This window comes from Macrobrachium nipponense, chromosome 21, assembly GCF_015104395.2.
Source record: "Macrobrachium nipponense isolate FS-2020 chromosome 21, ASM1510439v2, whole genome shotgun sequence".
NCBI lineage: Eukaryota > Metazoa > Arthropoda > Malacostraca > Decapoda > Palaemonidae > Macrobrachium > Macrobrachium nipponense.
In genome coordinates, this window is record NC_087212.1 from 53,661,046 (window position 1) to 53,683,632 (window position 22,587).

The 22,587-nt window shown below is 36.0% G+C and overlaps 1 protein-coding gene across 14 annotated transcripts in view; it reads right to left on the reverse strand.

Annotated features, from left to right (window-relative positions):
• LOC135198036 (kinase D-interacting substrate of 220 kDa B-like) overlaps positions 1-22,587 on the reverse strand; it is a 744,360-nt gene that overhangs the window by 12,582 nt on the left and 709,191 nt on the right. For 13 of the 14 annotated variants that reach the window (XM_064225405.1, XM_064225401.1, XM_064225404.1 and 10 more), the window contains 2 exons: positions 20,462-20,602; positions 4,192-4,324 (listed from right to left, as the gene is read on the reverse strand). In XM_064225405.1, the coding sequence (XP_064081475.1) occupies positions 4,192-4,324; positions 20,462-20,602 (274 nt within the window). The remainder of the gene's footprint in view (positions 1-4,191; positions 4,325-20,461; positions 20,603-22,587) is intronic. The other variant, XM_064225400.1, reaches the window with a different exon arrangement.

A 22,587-nucleotide genomic window follows, 5' to 3' on the forward strand; every position in this document is an offset into this window, starting at 1 on the left:
TTAGTGTAAGCCATACTTGAAGAGGAAGTTCAAAGACCATTATGGAAACCAAATAACAGTATAGCTGATAATATAAGAAAGAATGGAGTTGAGTGTTTCACTTATTATATACAAGACATTTTAACAGATGAATGGTATGCTGCACACAAAAGTAATGCTGCTGAAGAGGTAAGATGTCTGATAGAAATTGCTGCAATGATAACTATGAATGACATCTGTTCACAAGCATATGATTGTCGAGTATTCCCTTCAGCCAAGCAAGTAATTTCTGGCAATTCTTAACTTGTTCCAGACTCTCTTTGTATGTTAATTGATGAAATCTTGAAACCAAAGGAAAATGATTGTGGCATGCAAAGAAAGTCAGTTAGAGCTTGCTTCAGATTCATATGTTAATTGCTGGAATCATGAAACCAGAAGAAAATGATTGTGGCATATTGACTGACTTTCTTTGCATTCCACAATAATTTTCTTTAGGTTTCAAGATTCCATCAATTAAGATCATTTGTCTCCCCTATACAAACTGGTCAAGGAGTTTACCTACACAGAAAGTATGGGTCAAAAGTACTACAAATTGACATAGTTTATAACTTAGGATTCTGTGCCCCATATAGAAACCAGGATTCTGTGCCCATATAGAGAAGTATTGTTGTATGAAGCAACAGCTACAATGAACCCATCAACAGTAGTAGACCCAAAGTCATATATCCAATTAGTCTATAACAATGCTAACTATAGTGTTGCAACTTTAGATGCCATAATACATTCCACTCAATGGGAGGAATTAAAGTGTGTGACACCAGCAGATCTAGTTCATGTGGACACACCCATTCCTAAAACTCACAGAATTGACACTGAAGGTCTAGCAACTCAGGGACTTACTAAATTAACTGTGTACCATCTACCTATCACACTGGGGTATTCACACTTGACTGCTGAAAACACAGAAACTTGTATAAGAACCTGAAAGTGCAAAAACAGCACATTGAACTTGACGCCTTGTGGATATGTAGTGCATGGTTCCAAGGTCTTCCATGCCCAAACTGGAGTGGATTTATGAGCAATATGTATTGTAAAAGGTCATCTTACAAGAAATAAGCCGTACTACCTGTACCATTTGTCAATCTTGCTCTGGTAACCCCTCTACAATATACACTAGCCTCTTGAATGCTGCAGAAAGTGAAAAGCGTGAACAGTATGATCATGGTAACCTTTGACCAACCACTTTACTCTAAAGCTTGTGAAATGGTTCTAGCTGTTGGTCTTAGTAGCAAGCTTTCACAGATCACCATTTGCCTTAGAGGATTTCATCTTCTGATGTCGTGTCTAGGAGCTATAGGGGCCATAATGGCTGGAAGTGGCCATGAAGGACTATAGGAGACGGTTTATGCAAAGAGCATCTGTGAGCTAATTTCCTTACCCAACTTGCACTAGCAGTACGTACAGATGTTAGAGTCACCTTTGGCTGATGAAACTGTTAAGAAAGATTTACAAACCTGCTACATGTCCTTGCTTGACAACAGTGAAACTGGAGGTAACAGCAAACTCAAGTGTTGTAGAGGGTATCACAAATCAAGTTGAGATGAATCTTCAATTTGCTGAATCACGTGGCAGACCCGAAAAAACTCTGGGTACAGTATTTTAGGTGTATTAGTACTGAGAAACTCTTAATACGAGCAGAGCAATGTGATGATTGGGATCATCATCTGTACAGTGTGAAACTCATGTTACCTTACTTGCAGGTAGCAGGACATCTGAATTATGCAGTCTGATCAGGTGTATCTACAGCAAATTCATTACCTGGAAATAATTATGAAGCCAGAGGAGTTGGAAAAGTTTACAACACAAGGATATTGCACAATTACAAGATCTGACAAGTTCTGGTCAGGGATCTGAACAGATATGACAATTGAGCAAGTGCTCATACGTTCCATCAACACATCTGGAGGTCTCACTCGAGGATGTAGAAGGAAACTTTCAGTTATTGCAAAGAGGGTTAAGTCAATGCCTGCAACTACCAGTATCATCAATGCTGTTGAGTCTGTTTGTGGGATTACTACTACCACTCGTGACCATACTGACACGAATGACTTCTTATCAAGTGGTATGGTGGCCAATGAAAAGGTGAACTGTTATAATGCTTATGCAACTGGAAGAGCATCAATGAAAACATTGAAAGGAAAAGTATTCAACAATACTCATTTGCATCGAAGAAACATCAGATCATTGTCAAATGTAACAAAATCAATTAGGATAAAAGATACACATATCACTATCAACCCAAACCAATCATTCCATTGAATTGCATGTGGTGCTAGAAGTGAGTATGACCTTGCACCATATCTGGCATATGAACTTGCACCTTGACCACCTTCCTTCTCTAATGAGTTTTCGTTGTGTAAAGGAACAAAATCTTCTCTTGTCCAGTGATGGAGGCATTGGCACCCTCTGAAAATTTGCCTCCAGCTGCTACTGTGCACACTTATGAGATGGTGGATACCTTCATCATGTTGTGTGGCAATGTCTTGCAACATTCAGTCAGATATGTTCTCAGTATACATCGTTTCGTTTGTTAAACAGTAGTATGAGGATCCTCATGTGGTATTCGATGGATATGAAACTCACAGTATGAAAGGCGAAGAACACTTTCGTTGAGGAAGAACACAGTCATCTAGAGATTTAGCCATAGAGAGTCACATAAAAGTCCCAGTATCTCAGCAAGAATTCTTGGGGAATGCAAAAAAGGGTGTGATTAATTAAACTCCTCTCTAAACATCTTTAACCTGCTGGTTGTAAGGTTCATCAGGCAGAGGCAGATGCTGTCAGATTAGTAGCAACAACAGCAGTTGGCATAGATTTGGGACAGGAATCATTTCTTGTGGGGGAAGACACAGTTCTTCATCCTCTTAATTGCTCTTACCAAACCTCAGACTGATATCCACTTAAAATATTCAGCATTAAAAGAATCCGAAGTAAAATGGGTGACATGACTGGCTGCTTTAAGGTTTCTTTGTCAAAAATTTGATAACCAGTTAGTTTTTCCATAACAGAAATGGGAATATTTCTCTGTGCCATTTAAAGACTAATTCATAAAATAAAGGCCCATAATTTCACACTGATGTATTTAGTACAAGTATCATGCAATAAGAAATAAGGCATTTTGACTTACCAGATTTAAATTTTACCCCTCAGAAGCAATAAATTTTTAAAATTACAAAAATTCAAGATGCCGCCATTTTGTGGCCATAATTCGAAAACCTGTCACAGGAGGGGGACTTTCTGGATGAAGATACCATAAGTCACCTCTACATATCCCCAAAGTTTCAGTTTGTCAATCTGAATTCTAAGGTTTGAGCTAAAACGACAGCCAATTGTACTGTGCTATAATATATGTTTGGATATTTCCCATTTCTTACAGTTTATTACACAGTCACTTACCCTTCAGTGATGGATTACTGTTAAGTGCTTGTGTATCACGCTGTTCAGTGAACAACAGTTCATGATAATTTTTGCTAAATCACAGCAATTTTCTCTTGCACGTTTTGAATACTAGATGCTGTCGGAAAACGTGCGAATGGATTCTATTTTGCTGGTATTAGCATGAATTTCTGATCTCAAATTTTGTGAGTGCTTTGTTATCCTAATTTCTTATAGTAAATTAATAAGCATGAGCAGGCGTTTGTACAGTTTTTGTAGTAAAGTTGAATTAAGTCGTTCTTGTAATTTACATGTAATGATAAATACTGCATTGCATCCCTAACATTGTACTATATGTACATAATACGTAATTGTGAGACAACACTTATGAAGCTTTATCTGGTGCGTGCCAATTAGTTCCATGCAGTAAAAAGCTGTGCATGCATATTGCAGAAGTAACATGGACAAACCAATTTCAGTGAAACTTACCCTTTTTAGTTGACTAGAATTAAATTTTTCTATTAGGTATATAGAAGAAATTTAAGCCTTAAATGAAACTTGTGTTATGCAAATTATTATGGTAATTAATATGTATTGTAAACTGATGTACAAGACTATAACAACTATTTGTTTGTCCCTGCACTTCATCTGGGTGTGCATGTTTGTTTTCATTTTATTCCATCTCTGCAAATCACCCTAAAACCTTTCAAGTAACTCCTCCAGTTGTTTTCTGTAGGTTCATCTTGAAATGCCACTTTAACAAGGAAATAAACTAACCTGAGGGTATAGTTGCAAGATGTGATGGTGTAGATGGCATTACAACTTTTTCTTGTTCCTCAATGACATCCTCGAACGCTTCTTCATTCAGGGTTTGCAGTGCACCAAAGATCATTTGTTCCTCCATAGTCACCTGGTCCAATGATTATGTAATTAATTAGCTGAATTGCCCTTTCTACTACTGTATTTCATTCACTGCAAAATATTTTTTTACAACATGGTCTCTAAATCAAAAGTTTCATTTGAAATATAGCAAATTAGTTCTGATGAGCGTAACTGAAAAATGAAGTATACAGTTATTCTGGTCTATAGTACATATTAATAAAGCTCATGAAACAAACCACTAATTAATATATGAAGTTTACTCAGAATTTTAGGGTCGTCTAACCTTTAGCGTAAAATGCATAACAATGTAATATAGTTTAATTCTGATGGTAAAGATCACGTAGGTACTGACTACAAAATGATTGTAGTATGGTTATAAAACTTTTTAAATGCGGCAGTGGATTAAAAGAGAATACTATACTTGAAAATAATATGTACATAAATAGCAGATTCTGACAAATTTTACAAATACTTACACTTTATTTGCATGCACAATAAATACTACATAATTACAATCTGATAACATTATTCAGGTTATAAACTGATGCAAAGATCAATATATACATGTATTCCATCCATCTACCCATAATGTAATACATCTTTAATTTGCCAGGATAAGGGCAAGTATAAAAATCTGTGAGTGTTCAAAGGCAACTCTGTAACCTTCCTCACCTTACCATGTTAGTACCACATACGTCTGTCGTAATGACATTATGTCAGTCAAGAGGGCATAACAACACTATATCGCACATCGACATGACATGGTGACTTTTGACAATTGTTCTGGCTCGACCGCGACAACTACATGCAGCAGCTAGTGGTCACCATCACTTGGCAGACGTCGTCAATGTGACAGCACGTGGTGACTTGGGCGGTCTTGAATCTCCTGTGTGTTATTTGACCTTTACAAGTTCCCTCTACTTAAGACTAACATTGAACTAAAAATTCAGATGAAAGCTTGGTACAGGGCTAATGACATGTTTTAGATAATACAATATAATTGGCTAAGAGTCATTGCCAATACTACGTAGTATCTTGTCATCGGAAATTCTCTAGGTAAATTCGAGAATCTGGGAAGGACTTCAAATAACGCACCTAATGGAATTGCATTTATTGGATACTACTTTGCATGGGCAGAGCTTCAGCCAAACACTGCAACAAACACATACAAACGCACAAACAGAAGCAATTTCAGGTGGGGGGTAAGATGAAGTTGAGACTTAGAAAAGTTTCCGATTTTTAAAAAAAGTTAAATTTCTGGTTTTTTAAATAAACTCATTATGTGTATATGAGTAAAAAATTAAGTATATCTTAGTTTTACCAGACCACTGAGCTGATTAACAGATCTCCTAGGGCTGGCCCGATGGATTAGATATTTTTACGTGACTAGGAACCAACTGGTTACCTAGCAACGGGACCTACAGCTTATTGTGGGATCCGAACCACATTGTATCGAGAAATGAATTTCTATCACCAGAAATAAATTCCTCTGGTTCCGCGTTGGGCGAGCCGGGAATGGAACTTCGGACCACCGGGTTGGTAGCCGAGCGCGAAATGCACTCTGCCAACGTGGAACTATGTATATGAGTAAATTTTGGTTTGTGACTGGTAGCATTGGGGTTCAAAATGTTAGTTTTGAGAAGCTCTACACAGCTGTGTAGGTTATATAGCTCTATTGTACACTGGTCACTTGTAAACCATTACCGATTTGTTCGTTACGGCTATTACTTTGCAATTACGACCAAGTCGCCAACAATCACCATGAATTATAATCGCGTCGCCGAGTATGGCGGCATGCACCCAGTGACAGCAAATGCGCCCCACTACCCAACACATACACAGTCAAGTTGTGACCGCTGTCATTTGTCGCCATGTCATTGCGCAAGACGCAATACTGACGCAATGGTGTCGCCATTTGTCGTAACTGCACATATCGTAACTCGCAATTGCGACATGCGCCATCCCTTTAGAACTTCCCCTATCACGTGGTGCATGCCAAACTTGGTGATGTGGTAACGATTCATGGTGATTTGATTGTAATTGCATTGTAATGGTGTCATAATCCAGCAGTTATGACGTGCGCTGCCTTGAATCGCAAATGTGTGACTGAGCTGCTGACAATTTTTTCTTTTCTTTTCCCCCCAGCCCAAGGACTGCAATTGACAGCAATGATCACCAAAACCAGCCATTATGATGTGCGCGGCCTTGAATCGCCAATGTGTGGGTTGAGCATAGTGAATAAAATATATGTACTAGTGTTATCATTCAATCTCACATATCATGTGAACCTGAAAATTTTGTCCCCTAAACATGATTTCATCATATGCCTTGTGTAGAGTTGCATTGTTGGTAGCCTAGATAACAGTAGGCTAATCTCATTTCCTTACTACATAACAGCTTCTTCTTGTTAAATAATTGAAAGTAAAAGATAAAAACAACCTTTACTTGCTGAACAAATTTAATTTTTGATAGATCGTATTGTACTGGGCTATGCTTGTACATAGAGAACCTTTCATTTCCAGCAGTTGACCTTGGCTAGGTTTTGAAACAAGATTACCAAACTTAAGGCTTGTGTAACAGTTCATAACTGCCTATTTTGATAGTTCAAACAACAACAAAACCCTGCTAAAAATGCTTATACCTGAGTATTTTAATAGTTTTATCACACACAAAATTCATTTAGTCATGAAAATTATATGAAAATGCAGTAATTAGTAAATATACTTCTATGAGAAATACTGCAAATAGGCGAATTTTCAGCAAATAATGTGGATATACGTTCCTAAGAAAAATCTGCAAATAGATTAAGCCGTGAATCCAGAACCACGAATAGGGGTTGTCCACTCTACAGCATTAACAAACAAATTGGCAAATAGCTGTTATATGATTTTGATGGAATTTATTTTAACAATAAAGTGTTAGTTTACCTTTGTTTATATCCATTTCACATTTATGTACAAAAATATAAATATTTACAGTAATCAACCATATCTTTTAGCAACTAAAAAATTTTTCTCCTAATTATTTTGTTAAGCTAAAATCATCTGATTCTATGAATGTAAACATTAACCAAGCCTATTTAATAAATCTATTTTTGCTTAACCCTCAAATTTGTTTCTTCACATCATTGTCACCATAAGCACCTTTGCTTTGGCTCTTCAAACCTCTAAAAGGTTAAATGGGATATGAGTTCTGTCCATTCTTCTCTGCGGTCTTTTTGCTTGAACTACGTATATGGTCTAGGTCCTCATTCGCACCCTTTCTCCATGATTCCTTGGGCCTTCCTACAGGGCTTTATCCTGTTGCATCCATGTCTAATGCATTTCTGAACAAATGTTCTCATCGCATGTCCAAATCATCTAAATCTTTGAGATTTCAGCTTTTTTCCAGTCTCCACAAGTTCCTCATTCTTCATATGAATCTAGACCTGTCACAGCAGGACTCTCAACCTCTCTTTTCCATTTACTAATGTAAGCTCTTTTCCATTTACTAATGTAAGCTCTTTTCCATTTACTAATGTAATGCAATGCATTTCAGGTATCATATAAGAAGTGTCTTACTCTGTATATATTTCGTAACTGTGAGCACCTTCAAGACACTAGATCTAATGCATTTACTGCAGTCAAGAGTTCACACCCACTTTTCTTGATTGCAATTTTTCCTTCATTCCTTTTCAGTTACCATAAGCTTTCACTTGCATATGTTGATTTCCCGTTCTCAAATCTCTATTCCACTTTTTAATCATTTTCACCCTGAGGAACCTCCGTTTTTGCACTCAATCTTCTTCCATGACTGTGATATAGAGCAAATAGCTCAGCACTGATCTTTTATTGATATTTTTTTCTCATATTCTTCTGCCACACCTGCCATTGTCTTCACTCTAAACCTAGTGTTATGGTAGAGTATGTAATACTAATAGCTTATAGAGTCTTTCTGGTACCCTCTGCCATCTTAATGTCCATTTAATTAATTGTCCTGTCAATCTATCAAGTGCCTTTTCAAGATACACAAATATCTAATATAACCACTTCTAATTTCCATGGTTTTACCACAACCCAATAAATTATACAATAGTACAGTGCCTTATTTCCTTGCAAGAGAAAATTCCTGGACCCCCAAGCTTATATTGCATACGATGCCTCCCTTATTCTCACTTTTTATCTGAAAGTTGTTGAGTTAATATTGTTGATTTTTCCCAGGAACACCTCTCTCAGGATTTTTTTTGCAGTGCTGTCATTATTTTCAATTGTTTATTTTCCCTAATCAGTGTTGCTTTTTGTACGTGCATTTTGCTGTTAACTTTAACTTTCTTAATTTTGTATGTGCAAGGTTTAAGAGCTGCCATACGTTGCCTTCTCTTTTAGGTTACTATGTACGTATGTTTCTTTTCATTTTTTATTCTTTGAAATTTTCCAATAATTTCATTATTGTAATTTCAGTCCTCACTTCATTCAGTTCTTCCTTTTCCTTGTTGGGCTAGGCAACTTGTAGAAATTTATGACAATTCCCCTGATCTTGCATAGTTTTTCATTATTGTACGTAGTACTAGTGCTTAAGCAGTTAATTTTTTTTTATATATGTTTACTCTTTTAGAATTTAACACTTTTCTATGCACAGTTACTTGTTACCTGCTAGTCCTCTGTAATCTTGTGAGCTTTGCTCAGTTCAATGAATTTTTATGGAAACTCCCTGAATTTTGCATCACTTGTAAGTTTCCTTTTACCAGGGAACCCTGCCATAGTAAGTGAGGGTCAGAAGCATTTTTGTTGAGTTAAGCTGTTAGTTTTGCAATTGCCTTATTTTATTCATTTTTTTTACCCTTGACAAACTCAATACATACCATGCCTCGATGTACTTATCAGGGTCAGCCTGGGTAAGCTTGTAGCCCGTTAATATCTTCACTGTATTAGGACTGGCATCTCTTGTGTTCTTGGTGTTGTAAACAACAGGTTCTCTTTGGTGAGAGTTCACTTAAGATTTGTACACAGAAGTCTTATGAGGATGCTTCTTTGGACTGGTTTTACTGTAGGTATCTACCATGTCACACTCTCCAGTACTGGCTGTTCAAGGAACTGGTTTCTTTCCATGATACCTTCTCTCTGAGATGTCTTCTCCTTCAGTGAAGTTATGTGGTTATCATCATGCTTGGAAGAAAGTAAGCTCCTCTGGCCTGTTACTGCTGCAACTGCTTCTGATAATTTCCCTATTGAAAGTAATAATGCTCAATCGCCTAGGATTACTTGACACAACTGATTCCAAGATGGGATATTCCATCTATGCCTTCCTTGCATTCTCATCCTTCTCAGCACTTGCAGTAGTTGTAAGAAAAGGGGTTGGTTTTTAGATGTTTTATGTCATGCAAAATGCCATGCAAAAGCACTTATTTATTTATTCTCGTTTACCTTGCCCTTATTGTTATTTATTGTCATAACTTTCAGGAGGTACTTTAGTCACACTTGCCCATAATGTGATGACCAACAATTTCCTGCTAAACTATTTAGATTAAGAGAAACAGTCTCTTTTCCCTCTGAGTGGTTTGATCTAGTTTCAGGAGAGATGCAATGAATATTGTAGGTAAGCACTACTGACTTTAAAGAATGCATAATTTTATTCTTTGGGTCGTCATTCGTGGCTAGGCTGTTGGTTTTCCTAGGTTTTGTATGTCTCTTGTTCAAGACATGTGAACATTTGAGAGCTTTGCTTTCCATTTTAAGAATTGCACTGATTTGGTATGCTATTTTCTTACTCAATTTGCTCATCAAACAGCAATCAGAGAAATGGGAAACTCCTTTGTCACTTGATAATTGACTGCATGTGTAAAATAGGAAATTTAATTGGAAGTACAAAACAAGCATTGTTGTACAGGTATTAACTGTGTTAATACCTGTACAACAATGACTTGCTGACTGCAAGTCATGTGGGGATTTTGGAGGTACCAAGCATATCCCCTCTGTAGTCTATAGAAATGTTTTCATGTCAATAAATTGGAGTTTGTTGATGAGAGAGTTTATTGCTTATGAATGTTGTTAGAAGAAATTTTTTTACTTTTTTATATATCATTCATTAGTAGCAAATAATGTGTTTTTGGCCTAGTGAATGAGGAGAATTTATAATGACAGATAATTCAGACACTTTAACGATGTCTAATTGTTTATAAATTCTCTTGAATATAAACAGCCCAGGTGGGTTTCACTCACTCAGTCAACAAATAGGTCACCTGGCCTATGATGGAAGAACTTACTACCCCTCTGGAATTGTGTATGGTTACTGCTTTAGAATCGAAGACTGTATTTGATTGGATATTAGATCTTGTTCATTTCCCATTTGCCTTTGACTTTTTAGTTTTTTCTGTTATCAGGTCTGTAGGAGCTCAACTGAAACAGTAATATAGTACAATATCATTATACCGAATTTCAGTGATATTTACAAGTTTTAAGATGGTCTTCTAAAACTTTTAGCTAACAATTTTGACTGTTGTCAGTGAGCCTGGACCAAATTTATCTACAATAAAGCTTTGGAATATAACAGTAAATTGTATGATAATTAAATTTGGAGGCAAAATTAAGACTGTTACCTAGCTTTTCTCTGTATATGCTCCCACTGCATGATTTGCAATGCTTAGTTAATGCTGAGCTGTATGATACAAAATGTTTGGCAGTAGTTTTACCTTGATATACTTTCATTTTTTTTGTTTATGTCACTTGCATGTTTCATCTAAATGCTACCAGAAAGCTAGGTATTGTTTTATACGGTTTCCCTCATTTACAGAGATGGTGTACTTAATGGCCCATTTTTTTTATACTTTTTTTTTCATTTTCTAGACAATAATGTTCCTCTTTCCCAGTACCCCAGCTGTAATAGTAGTAATTATTTTTGGCCTATTCATTAGTTATGTTTTAACTAAGCATTAAAAATCCTTGTTCTGTTGAGGAACCATGATAATTTTGCTCCCTTTCAACCCTTAACGCAACACTCCAGAAAGTTGTCAAGTGCCCCCAATAAGTGTTTTGGTTATGGCAGTGAACATTGTTCTGGAAGACTCTGGAAGCCCATTAATTAGGTGAAGCCTAGCATAGAATTCAGCCATGACATCCCTAAGATTTTTTTCTTAGGAGTCCCAAATTGCTGGGTAGCCAGGTGTCTGACCTCAAAAGATATTAAAACTTAAAACTGTTTTAACAGATTTTAACGGGGCTATCAGTGTGGGGATAATCTGAACACATTACCCATATGTTGGATAGATGAAATCCGTAGTTTGCACTAGGTGCCTAGCAATGTTAGGCAAATAATCTTCACAGTAGACTAGACTTGAAGTTCCACGTGAAAGTTACAGCTCAGAAAGGAGGATGCGTAGATGACTTCCACTCTTGCAAGTTTGGGATAGGACAGTGGACAGCAATGGAATCTACTTTTTTGCCCGTTGAAGATTGTGGAAGCATGTTAGCAATTACTACTGACTTGAGAGGAGTTCAGCATTAGCGTAACTTCTTTAGAAAGACACTGCAGTCATATATGTAGTACGTATAGGATGAACAAAATGTTAGTCCCATTTGGAGGTTTCAGTTTTCTGAGTTAGAGAGAGAGCCAAAAGTCCCAGGTAGTATGACACTCCTTCCAAGCAGGTGACCCCTAACTGACAACCTTCTTTATGGCCTCCCCAACCTCTCAAGGAGGCAGCTGTATGTATTATCACTCGTACAAACGGTAGAGTCAGGTCAGTCTGTTTGCCAGTGACCCAATTCCAGGTCCAGGGACAGAAAAAAAAGATGAAGGTGATCACAAACCCTTTTCCTAGCATGTGAGAGGCAGACTGTTAAATCCTACAATAACAATCGCAGGATTAGATGTACCACGGATCCAAATTGTAACAGGCCCAGACTTCATTTCAGTTGTCATCTGGAAAAGTGCTGGGCTGTGCAGATATCTGCTAAGTTTTCCTTATTCTGGTTTGAGCACTTCAAGAAGAGACACATGGCCACAAAGAGTAACCCAACAAGTTTCAGCCACAGAAAAATCTGCTGGATGTAAGGTAGGACTTGTTCCTATTAAGAAACCTTTTGACTGGAGTCTGTCAAGTACCACTTGCAGGCTTCACCAGCACTCTTGTCTGGTAGCTCCCCAGATTAGCCAATCATCTAGGTAGGCTACCAGTTAAAACCCTTCATTCCCGAGCTCCCATAAAATAGGTACGTACAGTATATATAAAAATTTATGCAAATATGTTTGTTCATTTGGAGGAATAGTTCTGGTGATGCAGAAGAGTGGTGACAAATAAAGCCATCTTTCTCTAAAAAGGGGTCTGGCTTAAAAAAAAAAAAAAAAAAAAAAAAAACTTTATAGGAAGGGGAGAGGGAGACCATTTCTACCCTAGCCCATTGTGAATTATACTGTGTCTCCCAAGGGGAGGACTTCCACTGCATGTTATGCTATAGGAGACCACCCCAACCATGCAAGTTCTATGGGGCTCCACCTCTTTCCTTCCTTGTAATATACACCCCAGGAGTTGATTTTTCTTTTTCCTGGTAGGAGTCTCTTCTGTGCTTTAAAAAGGGTGCAGATGCTACTGTTGTCCTTTCTTCTGTTGTCGGAGGGATTCTTTAGTAGTTACTGTAAGTGTGTACGGCTCTGATTCACACCAAGCTCTCTTAGGCTACGGAAGAGGAAACTCTCAAGGGTATGGTTTTCCACATCCCCTTTTTCAAGAACAGTATGTAATGTGCAATTCTGTTGTTGGGCTCATGCAATGAGTTGTGCAACAACAGACTTCCTACAAGGTCCCAACAGATAGGGGAAGAAAGTGTTAGGGGGGTTACATTAGGGGAAGAAAGCAATAGGGAGGTTACACTGGGGGAGCGAAATGTTGGAGCCCAACAATGCTCCCTTTCAACCCTTAATACAACACTCCAGAAAGTTGTAGAGTGCTCCCAATTAGGTGTTTTGATTATGGCAGTACACATTGTTCTGGAAGACTCTGGGAGCCCGTTAATTAGGTGAAGCCTAGCATAGAATTCAGCCAGGACTGTCCTGAGATATTTTTTCTTAGGGGTCCCAAATTGCTGGGTAGCCATGTCCAATGGGGGCTTTTTCCTCTCATAAAGGGGAAAAATGTTGCTCATTCCTTGTAGCACGATCAGATACTGGGATGGTGGAGACAAATGGCTTTACTTCTACCATAAACTCTCATTTCCCAGCCATCACAAAATTCTGAAATTCTGTCTTCACGATTGATTATGCTATTTCAAAAGTGAAGAGACAGAACGCTGATGACTCCCAGATAGTATTGATTCTGTAAAATTGCTTTACTATAATTTCCATTAAAGTGGGAAAAAGTTACTTATATGGCTTTCATTCACATGGTTGCCTCTAGTATTTGGCTTTCATTGCTATATGTATGTTATCAAGCAAGGTAACTGTATTCTTCAACAGTCTCTGAATTCATACTGAAGGAGGGGGCATGTGCCATTTCAGTATTGGGAAAGGCCACTCATCCCAAATTTTTTTATGCTGAACCTCATCTCACCAAGGGTTATCAATACCATTTTCAGGGGGCAGACACTGGTGCCCGTACTACACTCTGATTCGAGGTTTTGTTGTCTGACCTGGTCTCAATTGTTACCAGTCAGAGCTCTTGGAGTGAGTAGGCTGTCTTTCATTATCCATTCTGATTTTAACGGGGATCTATACAGCTGATTCAACTTCTTTTTAGGCTTAGGTTTTTTATTACCCTGTTCCCATGACCTAAGACTTTTGGTGAGAATCCTATCTCTGCCTGGGCAGACTGTGCAATCCCTCAGTTCTCTAGTTATAAGAATGAGAAATTTTTACACATCACACCAGATTCCATATCCAGGACATCTAAATTTTGCTTGGGAATCATTAATAGCATCTGTTTGCAGGTGCTCTGTAGCAAGTGAGTCCTACAAGAAGTTACTTTCTCATGGGGTCATCTTTGATACTATTCATGATTTCCTCCAAGAATTCTTAAAGTATGGCAAGCTGAATTTCCTATCAGGGAAGCCTGCATGAACTGATTGAGCCAGTGCAGTTGTATCACCACTGCTTGGCAGTATATAAATTACAGCAAGCAAAATTTCTTATCAGGGAAACTTGCATGAACTTATGAGCCAAGGCACTTGTTTCACCACTGCCTGGGCAGTATAGAAAGTACAGCAAGTTGAATTTCCAATTAAGGATGCCTGCATGAACTGATGAGCCATGGCAGTCATATCACCATTGCCTGGCAGTATATTAGTCCAGGGTATGTCACTAGTACCCCCTAGATGAGTACACACACTTCAGATGGGGTTGGGTGGACACTATCAGGGTCCCCTTAGCACATGATTGCTGCATGGGAAAGATAAGATTCTCTTTTGAAGTATCTGTCTCATGTAAAGCAGAAGACTGTTCCCTCAGAAGGGAAATTTCAGTGGCTATATCCACTTCATGTCAGGCATCGGTGACCTCTCCCACAAGAAGATACTCTTCGTTTCCATCTACGGAACTGAAGTGGAAATTCCTAAAATCCACTGCTTTTGGTGACTGGTCCAAATGTGGATTCTACTCAGAGAGGGAGAGGGACAGAAACACACTTCCATAGTTATGGCAGAACATGTGCAGTAGTCTCCTTCTTTTGTACAGTGAGCCCCGTATTCGCATTCTCTTGATTTGCGGACTCATAGTTTCGCGGATTTCTCTCTGGACCATACCTACCCATTATTCGTTAGAAATATGCCTATTCTCTGTATTTCTCTATGAGAAATATCCAGAAATTCCTGGGTTTTTTTATCAATTTCATCATAAAATGCACTATTAGTGATAAAATTACTAAAAAAAACAGTTATAAAAATTTATAGTGAGTTTTTCTTGAGTTTTACCTACCAAATTAGGCAGTTTTCAGCATTTTTTATAAGGGTTCCAACTATTCGCGGATTCTAAACATTAGCGGGGTGGGGTTTGGTACGCATCCCCCATGAACACAGGGAGACCATCGTACTCCTATTGAAATTTATGACCCATTGGCCCAAATGTGGATTCTGCACAGAAAGGGATGGAAACCCACTCCCATAGTTATGTCAGAACATGTACAGTAGTTTCCTTCTTCTGTACTCATATTGAAATCTGTGACTCATAGAAAGCTTAAAACATAGCTCGTTCATCAATTAAACTTGCTACCAAAAACAATGGGTAATGTGCAAGTCCTGCATAATAGTAGCCCATTGATGATGAAAGGAACAAGTATTTAATAAGACCTATTTAGTGTTAGCTACCTATATCACTGTACAGGCTGCAAACACTTCAAATTAACCCAAGCCTATACGACCACAAGTACTACATGTCCGTAGTATGATGCAAGGAAATATGGTTACTGGGCCATACCCATATCCATAAAAACCCCTGGGTTACATCAGGTTCAGGTTAAGTCATTCTGGACTTGAGGCGCTTGTCTCATGATGCTGTTAACCTGCTTTATGCCGCTGTAACCTAGACTTATAGCACTGTTGCTATTTATTCCCAATATAATTATGATGATTCAGGTTAAGGCAATTTTCGGCTTATATCGCCCTGCCAGGAACAGGACCCCTGCTGTAACCCGGGGACTGCCTGAACATATTAAAATATTTATTCACAATTACTTCAATAACATTGCCTTAAAGGTTTTGCTCACAAATGCTTCTCAACTCAAATATTTATTCACAATTACTTCAATAACATTGCCTTAAAAGTTTTGCTCACAAATTCTTCTCAACTCAATTAAGACAAAACCAAATGGATATCCATGTTGTATATTTCTACCAATTTCATGTCTTACGATTACCCAGTCTATTCTTAAGCTCCAGGTAAAGGTTATGTAGCCTATAGGCTACGTTAATTGGTACATAATAAGTAAAGCCAATATGTATTTGTTGGAATTATCGTACCAGAAATATATATATATATATATATATATATATATATATATATATATATATATATATATATATATATATATATACTCAGTATCTTTAGATTTTAAAATACTTGGCAAAGCTTAGCGTTACAAAATGTATTTTGTTTGATTATAAAATACTACTAGTGCAAAGGAAATATGTACTGGCCTTTAGTGAACACCAAGGCTCGTCAGTCAAGCACAATTATCATCAACGATCCTGTCTGTTTCATAAACAAGAAGTTAGGCTAAGTACTTAGCTTGACTTGTGTAAAGAGAGTGAGAAAAAAAGCGTAGTCTAACACAATTTCCGGAGCAAAACCTGAACTCTTGAGTGTAATGAAGATGGCCGAATCAGACTGTTACCACAGCTATGCAAGAATAATGCAGAGCCTAGACAATCATTGTTGGACAGGAGATAAACCCCTCCTGTCATGAGTCATTTATATTCATTCTATCACTGTGCCAACAAGCACTCTTCTGGCCGAGACCAAATATAAGAGAATTCTTTGGTCTGTCTTATGAAGACCTGGGAGTGACAATAAGAGCATAACTCCTTTGAGGACGAACAGCAGCTACGCTGTAAAAAAGAATCCCTAAAAAGTGAAAACTTTGACTAGTATGTACAGTTAGATTCAAGTCATAAATGTAACAGTATATTTTTCCTATCATTCAACTTTAATGGATATGATATAAGTTTTGATTAGTTATCATTTTGAAAGATTTCAAAGACTATGACTCAAGAAAAAGCATCTCTTCATTTTTGCATACGAAATGTAAACTAGAGTACATATAAAGAAATGTACTGGAGTGTTTTGTGATACTACTTGCTTTTACATTATTTATGGGTTAGTCAATTATAACTCTAAATATTCTCCAAATCATGACATTCTTTTTACCCAAGTTACAAGATACTTTTTCGCTACACCTTTTCTTGCTGTACTGGTTCCATATCATGGATGCATTTCTCTCAGGTGTCTCATAATTCCTCTGTAAGAAGAACCTCAGAGCTGACAGCTCTGCTGCTGACCTCAATTACATAATCATATTCTTTTTAGATCTTAGTCTCTGTATCCTGTGATAACTTTTGCTTAAAGCTGATACTATTCAGACTGCAGGATGTGCTTGTATTAAGAATTGTCATATCCACTATATGTATGAGGACTTATCTAGGCTGTAAGTAGTAATACTAAAAATACTGGTATGTACTTGTAAGCAAATGTAAAGCTAGCTATATTTTGGATTAAATCTGCTTAATTTCTAAATGTTTGGCATGAAAATAAATCATACCATTTTATGCATCCTAAAGTTTTTGTAAACAGCAATGTCAGTATGACAGGCATCTAGCCAAACTGGAATAAAACAAACAAACAACAATTAAGAGTGCAACAAGAAACAAGAGGATATCACCTCTGATGAAAGCACGTTCCAAAGGAAAAGAAAGTAATTTATGTGAACACCCTGAGGACTACAAATCACTATAGAATAAACATGAAAGAGGTTACTGTGATGGAAGGACCCTACTTGAGCTATTAAAAACAATAGCTGAAGCCCTTTTTTTTTGGTAAAGGTACCTTACAATAATTGAAGGCTGTTATTGTGCAAAGGCCCAAGTTGGCATAAGTCTGGTTTAATTTATACAAACAAACTATCAGTGTTGAAATAGTACATATAGCAATGCGACCAAGAAGCCACTTTGTGGCAGAGAGAAACATGACAAAAGGACGATTTGGAGATGGTCATTATTCAGACAAATCATCGATACATAGTCCTATCAAGAAGGGAGACAAAAGATTAAGTATCCCTAAGGAGAGATCAAAACAATATTCAAAATAGGAAGATAAGGTTGACATGATTTTAATAACTGTGATGAATAGAAGCATTTAAGCATTGTACTTGAGAAGCAGACAGTTATATATTTAACTGTGTGATCTTTCCATGACAATATTTTATTTACCCAAACACTCAGAAGTGATGCAAATTCAGCAAATAAAATGATCTTATAAATGTATTGTTGTGCATGTTCACAAGCTGGAGAACAGCTATTACTCAATATGTATGAATCAGGGTTTTTCCTGCCTCCTTCCTCACTACTCAGCCAGCAGTTTAATGTGTTCCTGTTCACCTTAAAATATTTGTCTAACAACTCAATGGAAAATGTTACTTTCATGAACACTGATGATCATAACTTATGATTTTCAAAGCACCATAACAATCCTTAGATTATTAAGTGAAGTCCCCCACAGCCATCCACCTCTTAAAAAAAGGAGTAAAATTCTATCACAATTACAAGTACATACCTAAGATTCAGATACTAGTAAAATGCACCCAGTTGCTAGTAAAGAATGGCCTGGAACCCCTTCATAGTTCATACAGAGTGGTACATACTCCCTATTTTGAAACTTCAATGCTTCTCAAAAGCTTTTCCATTAGCACAGACAAGAAGTCGTCCCTGACTTATTCAACCAAGATGGTTTTGTAACAAATGTTTCACTTTTCAATAAACATGAAAAAAAAGAAAAAAAGAATCAAGGGAACCCAGACAATGCTTTGGACCCCTCAAGTAGACATCCCATGGGTTTCAAGTTCTACAACAATTTCTTTACCTCTGCACCATCAAATTATCGCAGAAAATTTCAGTGTGTTTGTTACAAAAACACTTGTATGTTTTATAGCAGAACTTCAGAGGGAGACTGTATATTGCAAAGAGGACAATACCGTGAATGTTTTCTGCTTTCTGGTATATGAAAGATGATTTAAGGATTCCTAATGACACTTTTTCTCTTCCCTCTTGTGTAAGATAGGCATTGCAATAATGCTTTTGGTACCATTATCTGCAGGAGCAATCATGTTTTTCATATAATAGAGTTCACAAGCACACAGTACATTACTTCTCATTATGTTTTAAGTTTGGGTTTTTTCATACTGTTCCTGTAACATATGCAGTATGTATTCTTTTCTTTTCATATTCAGAGGGCAGATCCTATCAGTGCTCCAGATGCCACTCTTGACTAGTGTCTTGGTGGCACATAGTTGATATGCTTTTGAATTTTTACCAGTATATATAATAAAGCTGGGTACCTCTGTTTATGTTACTTTCCCTCCTCAGACTGGCAAAAAGATGATAAACCGAGAGTCTGTGGACCAATATTTGCTGAGAGATGGGGAACTCCTGAATTTAGGTTTACAAAAGAAACCATTAAAATAAGCACGTACATGCTCACTGAAACTGCAAACAAAATTTATAGTACACTGTGGAGGTTAGTAAAGAGTAACACATCTCGTACTTGAAAAGAAATAATTCTATCAAATATCCTCAATGTGGAGATGTCAAAACAAAGGAAGGGACTATACAGAAATGTGTTGCCATAAATTAATGTTCGGCCAGCAGGTCACTTGAATCCAGACACTGGCCATGAAATGTAAGTACCACCAGTTCAAATTGGAATTCCTGTAGTCACATCAATTTTACTTCTGTGGTACTATATATCTGCAGAAATTTACTTTTCATCTTTTATTAAATGTTGACCTGGAATTCCAAACTTTTTCTGTCAATACTGACAATATTCCAGTTGACAACATTTTCAGAAATTAATTTTTTTATAAACTGACACGGGTTCTCAACAATGACATGAAGAAAATTTGTTCTTCAAAATAGATAGGGTTCTTAGATTATAATACAACTATATCTTGAACAATAAAGGTAAAACATTAGTTAACACAGTTTTCAGTTAAATGCACATATTTTGTAGCAAAGTCTAACATTTAAAATGATGATAAGTCTCTCAAAATGTCTCTTTATATTCTAATTTCTCTTAAATTTATTCTAAATGTTTGTGCTTAGACTACATATACAAAATCTTATGCAAAGGACAACTTTGAATCTTGTCTATGACAAGACAAGAACTTTCATGCATATACTGTACCTGATGTATTGTACCACTTGAGACACCGATAAAATTCAATATTTCATTAACAAACAGCTTAGCTCCATACTATAAACACAATTCATGGCTAATAAAACATAATGCACTTATTACACATGCCATTTGCCTGCATGGATTCTTTTTGAGTAATTTACTACATTACCTTGATTTCTTGTGAATACGCTGTAACAAAACCTTTGCTTACATCATAAAAAAACCACTCAAGCTTTCAATGAGCTACTTGTATTTACCTAAAGAAAAGACAGAAATTCAGTCCAAGTAGTATAAGTGAAATTTGCTCTGCCAGTTTTACCTGCTCAACAATAATTTTCGGGATATTTAGTTTACAAGCTTCATCTTGGGCTTCAGGTTGTCTTGTTGAATCTGTAGGCTCATCAGCTACTTTCACTTCCTTTGTTTTCTTGGAGGATGGGGATATTTTTCTTTGGGAACCCTGATAAGGATGTAACAAAACATAGGAATCTATTTGGTCACAATTGCTAAAAAAATACAGTTAGGAAAAGATTATTTTTGTTGCTTAATAACTCATAATGGCTGACTCCTTCATGGCAGCCTTTAATTCTATTTTTCTTATTCTAAGTATAAAATTATAAATTTGCATACGTCTGGTTCTTAATTAAAAATAACATTCCTTGTGAATTATGTAAGAGCAGGACATACAGCATTTATGGGTTGATTGCTAATACAAAGTGTTTCTATTGTTAACATTATTGTTCATTCACAATAAAACAAATAACTTATGGGGCATGATCAGTACAATTAAAGTCTCTGGGTTCTCTGATTACCAAATAAGAGGGAAATGTTTCAAATAATACACCAGGCAGTCTGGTAGTACATATTCATACTGAGTTCTTGAACTACGCCATTTCAAACTAATAACAAGAACACTACCCTTTTCCAGATAATTATGTAAAACTTTGTTTGCTGAAACCAATTTGGAATTGTTATGAAAACCTTCAATTTCAAAGTTGCTCCTGCTAGAAATTAGCATGTATAGATGTATGTATACTATCCTCTGTAAAGAGTTACATCCCCTCCCCACCATAAAAAAATGAGTGAGGCTATATCTCGCCTACTCCCAAGTAAAACACAGAAAATTCCAACTAATGACAGTTATTGGTTTGATGATTCATGTAGATGAACAAACCATGATAAACCAAGTTCACTTTTTGGAATTGAAATCACACACCATTGAATTACCAGAAGTTTGACGTAAGTCAAAAGAGTGCTAATAGATTTTACAGCTATTCTGAATATATATATATATATATATATATATATATATATATATATATATATGTGTGTGTATAGTATAATACAGATAAGCTGAGATAAGATATTATATTATATATATATATGATAATAATAATATATTTAATAGATATTTATATCTATAATCTATACATACATAGATTTATGTATCATTTCGATTTATACATAACATAATATTATATAATCATCACACACACACAAATATATATATAGTATACATAATATACATATATATAATATATATAGATATAATATTTATCTATAGATCTACTATATTTATATAATTATATTTATATTATAGATTGAATATACTAGATGAATTATTATATATTTAGACAATTTAGATATAAATAATATATATACTGATTAGTAAAATATATATTAATAGAGGAGTAATGTAGGATTGGATAAATAGTATAGGTATGTAATAATAGATAGATATATAGATATATATATATATATATTAACATACAGACATACATACATAATACATACATTATTATATATAATATATTATATAATACATACATACAACATACATACATACATTACATACATATATATATAGATATATATATACATACATACATACATACATACATACATAGCATAAACATACATACATACCATACGATACACACACACAACACACTTACATCACAGCACAACACTGACCTTAGCATACATCTATCTATCTATCTATCTGATTCTATCTATCTATCTATCTATCTACTATCTATCTAGATATATATCCGTATATATATATATATATATATATATATAAATGTTTTGCCACAGAGGAAAATGAAAGGTGAGAAATCCAAGGACTTTAGGCCTAAGTAAAGGGTCATCTTAGAATGAAAGTTCTTGGCTCTCTCGCCTTTCATTTTCCTTCATGACGAAACCTTTATTTATACATAGCATCACGTTTTATAAACTTCGTGATCAAGTTATTTCATATTATATATATATATATATATATATATATATATATATATATATATATATATATATATATATATATATATATATATATATTTATATATATATATATATATATACCGTGGTACCTCAACATACAAATAGCTCAACTTAAGAAAAACTCGAGATACGAAAGCAAATACGAAGATTTTTTTGGCTCTACAT